The following is an 11,829-nucleotide window of genomic DNA, read 5'->3' as shown; positions in this document are numbered from 1 at the left end:
ATCGAAAGTGGAATAAACTCGTTAGCAAGAATTTTACGTTTGATTGTACGGTGTGAGCTCAGGTAGGAGAATTCCACTGTTATCAAGCTAATATTTTATTTCTTTTTTTTTTTTTTTTGAAGTATCGAAAGTGGAACAAACTGACAAGAATTTTACGACGATGATTGTGTATCTCTATCTGCCTATTGAGCCTACGATACGAAAGTTATGTTTTTTTTTTCTTGAAAAATCATTGCCATTCGAAGTAGACAAGGAATGTTTTTAAATGTTTGAAGTCGAAACGATAATTGTTCGATGATCATCCCAATTTTTCACGTATTTGCACTTTAAAATCCCGACTAATTGTTATTATTTCCAATTTGCAGGCCATTCCGCGCTATACGGAATGAACCGAAGTCTAAAAAGTGGCGGGATATTTCCGTCGACGTTCAACGTTGCCGCGAAGGCGATAATTGTTCGATGATCGAAACGATAATTGTTCAATGATCATCCCAATTTTTCACGTATTTGCACTTTAAAATCCCGATTAATTGTTATTATTTCCAATTTGCAGGCCATTCCGCGCTATACGGAATGAACCGAAGTCTAAAAAGTGGCGGGATATTTCCGTCGACGTTCAACGTTGCCGCGAAGGCGGATATTTTCGTGAACGCGACCTGCGGCGAGGAAGGGCCGGAAACCTTCTGCAAACCTTCCGAATCGTCGAGGTGCGGGGTGTGCGACGCGAGGAGCCCGGATCCCGGCAAGAGGCACAACATCAGCAACATACTCGACTCGAGCCCTGGAAAGTGGTGGCAGAGCCCCACCCTTGCCAGGGGGGATCGCTACGAGTACGTCACTATAGTTCTCGACCTGAAACAGGTACGTCGTACACGAAAGCAAGCTTCTCGAATCCAATCTCGAATCCATTCTCTCCTCCGCTCTTCGCCGAAAGAAACCCGTTCGTTCGAGGGGGAGGATGACGTCAATGGAGTCCAGCGCCGCCGTGAGAAAACCGCGTTTTATTCAAAGAGGCCGGTGATATATACCCAACGATTTATCCACCCTCTCCTCCCCTTTCTTTCTCTCTTCTAAACTCTAGTGCCCTTTCACGTTGCTCGGCCACGTTAAAGGGTCGCCTTGTAGTGTTGTGTGCCGGCAACAAGTCCCTTCTCTCCGTCCTTCCCTTCCGAAAAAATCGTAAAGTCGCTTTTCCCCTCCCCCTTCCCTCGTTAGCCCTCGTTTCTCGCATTGTGCCCTCCGACTCCTCTCTTTATTTACGAATTTATGCCCTTGCAAGGAATGGAATGGAAGAGGGAGGAAAGGAGATGGATGGATAGGAGGGAGGACTAGAGGAGAGACCGTGGGTACTTTCTGGCCCCTTTCTCGGAATTTCGCGTGCAGCGAGCAAAGTCGGGTATATATATATATATATATACATATACCTGGGGACCCCAAGAGCAAATTGGCGGGCGAAAAACGTTTTAACGAGCGGCGCAAACCTTCTCCTCCTCTGTTTGGTAATAAGGACGATGAGAGAAGGGTCGAGAAAGTGAGAATTAAAGGAATGTTGATTCTCTTGAGAAGAAAATTTTTCTTTTTCTTTTATATATATATATATATTCGAGACAAAAATTAATAGAGAAGTTACGTTTACGAATTTTCGGAATTTATGGGAACGTATTCGGGGAATAGAATTTATAGCGCGACTATTAAGATACAATGTTGACGAAACGAAAGATATTCTCGAAGTCGTTAGAGCAAGTTGGCATCGAGTTCGAGTTTGCGATGACTCGTCCCGCTTCCGTGACAATGGCCACGCAAGAGCCGGATTCTCTTATGCAAATTAGAATATAGGGGATTTTTCCTTGCGATCAGTTCGAAATGATCGTTTATTGCAAGTCCAATTAATAATTATCGATTACAATTATCGTTGTATTATAAATAATAACGAGGATAAACATTGAGTGGAGTAATAATGGACACGTCAAGGTAGACGAAATCTTGGCAAGTAATTAGTGGCTCGGCCTCTAATTGGATACCGATTGCCAAAGCTAATCCCTTCACGGAGGAGAGATATCTTTGACGAACAATCGCGGAACTGTGAAAGGTGATCCTCTCGGTATAATAATAATTAATCAACGTGCTTCGTTAACGAGTGGTTTTAACACGATATATATGTAGTGAAATCGTATTTGTTATTAATACAGTCGTAATATGGAATTACTAATGAATAATTTTATACTAGTTTGCGACGATGATTATTTGTTTTTTTCAATTAATCGCGAAAATTATAATGGATACGATAGATGGGAATGATAAAAATTATTTATTGGAGATGTAAGTAACGATACGTGTTTATAAATATTCATTAACGATGTTCTTCGTCGTTAATTCACCAAATTCATAAAACATTTTTGATAACGATCGAAAAATTTCAATCTAAAACCCGGCTAAATAAATTGGCTATTTCACGTTACAACGGGTATTGAATATTAAAAAATAGAGAACGGAGAGAGAGAGAGGGAGAGGGAGGGGGGGAGGGGGATTGCCATATATCATCCAAGCATCGAACTTTCGAGCTACGGACCCTGTCAGGCCCTTTGTAAAACGGCCGTGTACACCAAGATATTTTTTAAATTACGGTCCACGGGTATCAGGAGTGATTATGCTAATAATCAGGCGGATAAGCAGGCCGCGGTGGCCATATTTATGGTCCTCGTTAACGTTCATTGCGCTTATTAATTTTACGAGCGGTCGTCGCATGTGTTCCCGATTGTTTTCTTTCGTCTGGTCACGAGCCAACGTCGAATCGACATTCGTATCATTGTCTCTCCTCCGTTCGAGTTCTTATCAAAACTTATTTTTCCACGGATCGGCCACGGATATATAATATTCCAACGATTTTCAATTATATGTTTCATTAACGAAACGAGAACACGAACTAGAAAAACTTTATTGGGATTCGTAGTAATTTTTCTCGATCTAGATAATGTGAAGATTTTTATTATTCAGAGAATCTCGATAATTTTTTAATATAATGTTGCGGATTCTACTTGATTTGAAAGTTATTCATTCACAAAAATATTTTTTTGAAATAGTTCGATCAGGTTAAGATTAGTTAGATTAATAAATAAGAGCAAACTTGATATAAATCAAAGTAGGTTTATAAATTTTCGTTTGGTATCAATTAATTCACGATAATTCCAAGTTTAATTTCATCTAAATTCAATCAAACTTTCAGCATTCAGCTTCAAATTAGTCCTTTTAATCCAATCTAATAAAATGTATAACTAGTAAAGAAAAAACATAATGTCATCGAAAAGTGCTAATCTTTCCTGTAAATAATTACCTTTTATCTTTTCAATTTCTAATCTTTCATTTGCCAAATATATTTACGATTTCACACCAAACTTCTACTCAATTTTTCTCACAATATACGAACGAATTAACTTTCAGGCCAGATTCGCGCAATTAGTATCGCGATTAATCGGGCGACGTGACACCATTTTCTTTCGTAAAAGCGGCGACGAACAACGCTTAATATATTCGCGGGGCGCCTGGCATTCCGCGCATTTCGCTCGAGTCGCTGGCTCATTTTAAATTTAACTTCTGTTTGCGCTTCTGATTGGCACGAGGGTACACAACGAGAGATCGACGCCCACGCGGACACGGTCGGCGAAATAAATTAATTTGTTCCTACCTAAAATGGCCGTGTTGATGGGCTGCCTATTATGCCTCCTCGAACAACCCGACCGGCTGGAAACGTGTTACGCAATTATTAGACAAATGATGGTCGAAAAATCGGGTAGGGAAGAAACAAAATCTTGATTACACTCTAGTAGATCCATCGTAGAATTTGTACATTGAAATTAATTATATCCAAATATGCCTCCTCGAACAACCCGACCGGCTGGAAACGTGTTACGCAATTATTAGACAAATGATGGTCGAAAAATCGGGGAGGGAAGAAACAAAATCTTGATTACACTCGTAGATCCATCGTAGAATTTGTACACTCAAATTAATTATATTCAAATATACGTTCAATATTTCGATGATACTTTTACTTAGCTAATGTTAAAAGTATATAATAAAAGTATATTTATTACTCTCATTTACATATATTACTTTATAAAACTTGGCCGCAACGACGTTAATTAAACGTTAATTTTTGATCGCAACGAAGGATCGACGATGGATGTAAAAAGAGGAGAAGAGTATGAGATATGATGGACGATCGAAATCTCTCATTGTTGGTGGATTAACGAGTCGAGTCGCGGTGGCCGTAAGATGGCTGGTGCGTTCCTGAAGAGGCCCTGACCGGTCGCTCTTCCAACCGCTGAATGAATCATCTCTCGTTCGACCGTGGAGAAGAATGGAGGAAGACGAGGTCGCGTAAATAATACCCTCGAGGGCAGAGAAGATCGGTTCTCGAGTAAGTTAGGTTTGTTCCTTTTCTCGAGCGGATGATGCGGCCTGTAACACGAGGAACCCTCCTTTATCGGAGATCGCGGGCCCCGTGCGAATCGCGTCCGCCGCCGAGTGTGATACTCGAACTGGGGGGGAACTGGTCCCCCGTCCTCCATCCTCCCCCTCCGGTCTTATGAATTTTTAGCGGCGTTTTAACCCCCGTGGATATCCCAGCCATCCTTCCTCGAATTCATTATGTACAAGATTTTTCTACCTTTCGGTTAACCCTTTCAACGCTGCATTGTACCTTTTATTAATCTTTCTAACTCTCTTCGATGCTTATTATTTGGATAAAATGTGTGTAAATATGTTCTTTTCCTTCTCACGATTAACATATATACATCTTAAAGAAACGATAAACAGGCAAAATGTTATTTCACGTAAATCAGGATATTTTTATTTTTCAAGGTGTTGAAACGATTCGAAACTAGTCTAGCCAAATAAACCTGTTATTTCTTAATTTTTCGTATCCCCGTTTCGAATAAATCATCTTGCGAGTCTCGATCCGTTGGGTCGTTAATAAGAAGAAAGTAAACGGGAAGAGGATTTGAAAGTGTGTCGGTCGAGGATCGAGTCGGAAGAAGGGAGTTTTTACGAAACGATTTAAGAGATCCGGCGAGAGGCGGCTCTTTGATTTCGCGGCGGACACGCCGTGCCACGTTACGAATTTACCTCGTAATTCAATTCCCACGGCCAGTGGCGATAATTACAGGCCGCGGTGCTGAACCTTGGCGCATCACCGCGCCATCTTTTTGCTCTGTTTCGCCGCACAGGTGATTCCCCTCCCGTGCACCTTCTCCGCCAACCACCGCGCTCCTCTTCTTCCCTTGCTTTCTTTCTTTCTCTCCATCCACTCAACTCCTTTTATTCCTCCGTCTTTCTTCCCTCCTTTCCCCTCCCCTTTCCTTCTTTTATCCTCACTTTGTACCTCTTACCTGCTTTTTTTTCTTCCACTGCCTCGCCCTCATTCGCGCCTTTACCTTACCATTCTCGCTCCCTTCTCTTCTTTCTTTCTTTCTTTTTTTTCTTCTTCTTCTTCTACCGTTTACTTCGCTCTTTAATATCTTGGTTTTCATACAATGTTTTTTCCTTTTCTTTGCTCCAATCCTTAATTCTCTCTCTGTCTCTTGTTCTATTCTATTCCTATATTTATTATAATCTTACGGATCGTTCTCATTCCAGATGCAGATGGATTGAATAAGACGAAGAAAAAGAGGGAGGGAGGGAGTTAAAAATTAAAGGAGGAATCGTCCGTTTCGAGATGCGATTCTTCCACTTCGTTTACATTCCACGCGCATTCTTTCGCCGTCCCTCTTCTCATCCCTCCTCCCCCGATTTATATCCCCTCCACTTTTTATTCCACTTCTTTCTCGCCGACTATATTCCCTTCCGTCGTTGCCCCTCTCTTCCCTCCTCCCTATCCGCGGTGCACGCGGGAGAGCACCGGTGTGAATTATTATCTCGAGCCACGGTCGAACGGCACAACTCGTTATTAAGATATTTCGGAGCCCCGAATGATATTATCGTTCCGTTAGGCCCCTTCTCTGCAAGAATAGGAGGAAATGAGAAGAAACACGGAAGAAATCCGTCCAATTCCTATCGATTTTTCAATAGGAAGAAAGATATAAATCGTGAAATCGGATCATGCGTTCCAATTTCGACGGCTTCCATAAATACTCCAAACTTTTTCCATTGATTCCCGCGCGATATGATTCGTGGATGTGATAATTAATTTATCTGGATCGAACTCGCCAATTTACAAATAGATCGAGAATTCGATCACTATGAAAAATTTTAATCCCTTCTTCTTCCCAATTGAAAATTCTAAAAAGAAGAAAGGAACAGGGATAAATAAGGAAATATTAACTTAAGTCCATTTTCAACAAGCAGGTGGAAACAACAGTTTCACGTTCGATTAACCCCGACGCGGTGGTTCGAGGTATCGAGAAAAATTTGTCGGTCACCCGGCCAGTTGTAAAAGTTCAAAGCGTTGGTTGCTTGCGACCGGTAACAGCTGTCCAATTAGCGCGTTCGAGGCGCGTCATAAATTCCTGTTCGACGACCGTACGCTTCTTCTCGTAATAATAATGGAACAGAGGGAAGCCATTTTCCAGGTAGCGGCCCAACCGTCACTTTGGACGCGCGCTTTTCACCCGAAGAGTGGTTTAGAAAGCTGCCAGAGTTGGGAAAAAATAATATCTACGAGTTGTAGTCGGGATATAACGCAGAGAAAAGTGATAAAATCCTTCGATCCGAGAGGAATACGTCGGAGTAAAGCGATAAAGGGGAAGTTTTACACTGCTTGTTGTGTGGTTGTTGTGCGCATCGTTGTGCTGATTTATAACGGATATTAGGATTGTTTATGTGGACGAGGTCGCGAGGACGTGAAAACGCGAGGATCGTGACCGGTTGAAAAGTTGTCCGACGGTGAAAACGGACCGACGATGATGAATCGGCCAGAACTGATACTCGAGTCTTGATGATGGAAAACGCCGTGTTTCCAGATTTTATTACACGATGCACGTATATTTAACGTTTGAGGATAAATTCTGAGAATAACGGCGACCACGCTCTTCATTCTTTCCGAATCGTAAGTGGCACGTCGATGGGAACACACGAAAAAAGATACACGACACACAATACGTATAGCGTGCGAGATCATTACGACGGAAAAAACACGATATTTCGAAAGTACAGTTATGCAAGCGGGATTGATCGACGAGGGACGAAAAACCGCAAATGCAACTTGTAAAAGGAAAAAAAATCGTGACCCACGTATCCAATTGCAAATTCGTAAACTTTCTAAATTCATAAAGAAGAAAAAAGAAAAAATCGATAAGGATATCCTCTCCATTTTCCTTTATTATCGGGACAGGAAAAATCGAAATGGCGGAAATTCTCTTCGATTTCTCCCTACTACAGTATAGCGCGAAGTTCGTTCACGCGTGTTGGAAGGGCGTTAAAACGGTGCGCAATTTTCCATCGTTCCCCGCGTTTAACGTGATCTGTCCCTGCTACGTGGCGCATGTACACACGATCGAGGCGGGTTCACGGCAATTAAGCCCGTGCCGCACGGCTTCTGGTTATTTTTAAACGTGTACGCGCGCAACGGGCGAAATGCACGTGCACAGGGAGGGCGGCCTGGACGTTGCATTAAATAATTGCATTGGGGCACGTGAGGGGGGGAAGGCGAGAGCGCGACGTCACGACGAGCCGATTATTTCACCTGACGTTTCAGCTCGCTCGCCCTTTAATCGGCCGAGACCGATCGAGCTTTCGTGCTCCGCCGCACGTGTTACGCTTTCCAAACGATGCTCCTCCTTGTAATCCGCGCGTATGGATCAAGGCTTTCGTTTTTTAAACGTGCTTCACGATATCGGAAACGATAAACGTTATTCTATTGAAAAACTTTGAATGAAGAATCGTGAGCGATTTATCTTTGAACGAATCAAATTTTTCCTATTATTTTTTTATTTTTTCATGGCAGGATAACAATTATTATAATTGTTAATTGTTCGATCTCATTGCGAAATTATATTTAAAAAATAATATTTTAAATTCGTTTCCTCGATATTCTATCAAAAAATTACTCCATATATGTATAAGCATTGTCTACGTAAAATTATCGGTGCTTTTGATAACACAATTTGTTAGTTGAACTTTTACTTTAATGACACGAAAACTTTCAAATTTTATTGTCATACAATTGTCGGGATATTTATGCAAAATCAACTTCCTATAAATATGATTAAAAAAATATATATTCAAATAGAGATTTGCTTCGTTCTTCCAAATTCCCTATTACATTGGCAAATATGTATCATAATTTTATATTTGTATATTTTAATATACGAAAAAAATTAACTCTTCTTATATCATTTCACGCGGATGTCCAATCTTTCCAACGCTATACTTGAGATATTTCTACCTTCCCTCTTTCCACCTTCGCATCATCATCATCACCAGTTTAAACGTCTCCCTCTCCCTCCCCCCAACGTTACGAAATAAACAACGAATGATAAAAAAAAAAAAGAAGGATTCACTCGCGGTTAACCGGCATATCGGCGGCCGTTATCCAAGGAGTTGTTCGTTTACCTTTCGATTCGAGGCGTGATCGTTCGCGGCAAGGATGCAAGGAACAGAACGGAGAAAGAACGAATGCAATAGCGAGCCGTTTATGGAGGAGGGCTTATGTCGCGCCGCAGGTATATACTGGAGCAGGTATTTACCCGCGCAGGTTGTACACGGTACCTGCATACTTTCGGCTCCTCGGGCGCACGTAGCCGATCGTACGTACAAGTATACGTGGTCCCTCGAGAAAGAGAGAGAGAGAGAGAGGAGAAAAAAAGGTGAACGGTTCGAGATCCATGGGAGAGAGACCTCTCCTCTTCATGGATGCTTCTTGAGATGCTGATTTCGGCGCGAAAAGATCGATTCGGATTCTCGCGATTCTCTTTTAGAAAAAATCGTTGCGACGTCGTGTAATGCCTCGTTTCTTAATTCAAATAATTTATAAGATTTCTAAATCTCGAATTGAAATTGGATTCTTCGAGAGAAGATATTTCCTCCTCCCCTTCTCGTGAAAGCGAATCGAATAAAATCGACGATCGAGGACCACCCAAAACCAAAAGCGATAATACGGAGTTCCTTAGGACTTTCTCGGCCGACGAGGACGATTCGGTCGGTAACGAATCAAAGGCCGTGAAATGGGTGGGAAAAGAGCGTGCATCCTCTTCGGGGATCGCGCACGATACGTAGAAACATAAATTGGGCAACGTCACGATTCGTAATTAGCGATGTAAACGATCCTTTCGCAAATTTTTTTACGCCCAGCCTGCCTCGTATATTTGATACCAATGATTTTTCGATCGTTCGGCAAAAGTTCAATTCAACCGCGGTATTTACAAAGAAGATTAGCGGTGCAATGAGATGTTATTAAACATATTGAATTTTAACGAGCCGATAATAAGCATACATGGAATACATATATACGAAAAGATTTTAACATTTGCCAGAGACGAAAGTATAATTTATTACGATGAAGGAAGGAATTAAATTGTGGATTTAATTTTCGATACATCGACGTGGATCGCAAACGAGAGAGGAAGAGCAAACGAAATAAAAATGAAACGAGGAGTGGGACCGGAAGCGGTAATACGTAACACGTTCTACACCAGTTCGCCACGAGTGCACGCGCTCAAAGGTGCACGGGGAAAGATTAATGATCTCTAAGTATGGGTCCGCCGTTTGGCCTCCTCATTCGGCGGAAGTTTATATCGGATTCGAGCGCGCTTCCTCGTGTCCCAGACTAATTTCGCCAACACCGATATATATCCCGCTATATATATATATATATATATATATATATATATATATATATATATATATATATATATATATATATATCCACTACACGCGCGGATTTCCAGTTAACCTGCGCGTTTTCACGGTTCACGCGAATTTTGGCAATGGTGCCATCGCGAAACGGGGTTGGTCCAAGCCAAGATCACGTTTGGCAAGGGACCAGGAGGAAGGGACGTGTGGAATCTCCGCGGCAGACCGCGCGGAGTCCGCTTCTCGATTTTCAACGCTCGGTCCTCGACCGTGGATGTCGGGTAACTGTCTCCTCTCGAGCACACTTTGTACTTGTAGACGCTTGGAAACGTTTGACAAATTTTGGAGGACAATGAATATCCTCCCGTTGGCGGAACAAAAAATCGAAAATATATTTTGGATTTGATTTTCGTTGTGTAAGAAAAAGGAACAATCTTTAAAATTACGAAATAACGAGTACAATTTTTTTTTTTACAATGGAATAGAAAATTTCGTTCAATAATGCTGAGATAGAAGATCTATTTCTAATGATTAATTTTCAATTTAAATCCGTTTTTTATTGGAAGGTCGTTAGAAATCCTTAATGAGTTTCTAATTGTAATGGAAGTGAAAACGGTGGTGGTTCTTCGACCAGTCTTCGCGTATTATGTTTACCTGTTGTACACTTTATTTTGATAGGGTGTCATATCGCGGCTACCACCTTTCGATTCCCCTAGGCCCCATATAGCATACGTGCGCGTGAAACAAGCATACTTAGATCGTGGTATCGTGTTACCAAATGGAAGGTGGACGTATTAATTGCAGATGGATTTAAGGTAACGCGAGACGACATAATCCGATTATGAGACTCGTGTCGGCTAGACGTCAGTTTCGACGACGAGGATTTCTGGTTGAATATAGGGTTACGGGATCTTGTGGTTCGATCCCATCTCTCTCTCTCTTTTTCTTTTCGCATTGTAATCGAATTTTTACGCCCGTTATTGCGAAAACATCGGTATAACTTTTACGAAATTAAATTTAATTTGACTTAAATGTCCAAGATGAATTTTCAATTTCGATGTACACCGTCGCTCGAAATGAACACTTCCTCAGACTCCGTTCCGCGAACGACGTGGAAGAAGAAGAAGAAGAAGAAGAAGAAGAAGAAGAAGAAGAAGAAGAAGGTCTAGTGGAGGTTGTATCGTAAACAGATCTCGCGTCGCGTTGTTATCCGCGATAGGATCTCGAGAAACGACACCTCTGTACGCGACTTTATACGCGTGTCTCCACGCGAGCTTTTCGCACGTGTCGCCGACAATAAGCCATTGTGTATGCCATCGTTTACCACCGCTACTATTTGCATCGCGATGTGACCGGTGAAAGGGTTCGAGATCGTAATCTTTTCATTTCGAGTGTTGCACCGTTTCCGGAGGAGGAAAGTGAAAACTTTTTCTATTATCAGTTTCAATTTCTCTCGTCATTGTTATCGATTAGAAATGCTCCGACAAATGATCCAAAAATACTTCGATCTCATCGTCCGTTTCGTTCGATTCATTTTTGGAAAGAAAACTAATAAAATATTGTTCGAAATATTATAACATCGAAAAATGCGTTTGACAATTTTTCCATTACCACTTTTACAATAAATTTAAAAAATTTGTTGATCGATAACCGAAACGCCGATATATAAATTATCGGTCAATAAACCCGGTCGGTATAAAGCCTGTTGATCGGCTGCCGGTAAATGATACGCACGTATTAAGATATACGATTCAGTGTAAAAAAAAAAAAAAAAAAAAAAAAAGAAACGAGAGAGAAAAATCTCCTGGAGGAGGAATATTTGTTTCTCAGGAGCGCTGTGCAAAAAGTAGAGATTTTCGAAAGTCGGAACAAATGGAGCGTGGTAAAGTACGTGGTATCGTTGCCAATGTTTCTCACGAGTCACGGTGTCGGGCATCCCTTTATGGGCGAGACGCGAGACCCCCGCTGAAGCGAGGCTAAGGGGCACCACTAATAAATTGGCATTGTGCGCTATCTTGCAAGCTCCGTAAATGGGGTGCGCCG

At 41.6% G+C, this 11,829-nt stretch overlaps 1 protein-coding gene across 1 annotated transcript in view; it reads left to right on the top strand.

Annotated features, from left to right (window-relative positions):
• Positions 1 to 558: 558 nt before the first annotated feature.
• Positions 559 to 11,829, top strand: part of LOC410775 (laminin subunit alpha-1) — a 116,098-nt gene continuing 104,827 nt past the window's right edge. The window contains exon 1 of the mRNA XM_026442277.1: positions 559 to 861. Within this exon, the coding sequence (XP_026298062.1) occupies positions 574 to 861 (288 nt within the window). The 5' untranslated portion in view covers positions 559 to 573. The remainder of the gene's footprint in view (positions 862 to 11,829) is intronic.

Source organism: Apis mellifera, linkage group LG1 (genome assembly GCF_003254395.2).
Source record: "Apis mellifera strain DH4 linkage group LG1, Amel_HAv3.1, whole genome shotgun sequence".
Classification (NCBI taxonomy): Eukaryota; Metazoa; Arthropoda; class Insecta; order Hymenoptera; family Apidae; genus Apis; species Apis mellifera.
Note: the sequence above shows the minus strand (reverse complement) of the source record. Positions and strands in the feature narration are given on the sequence as shown.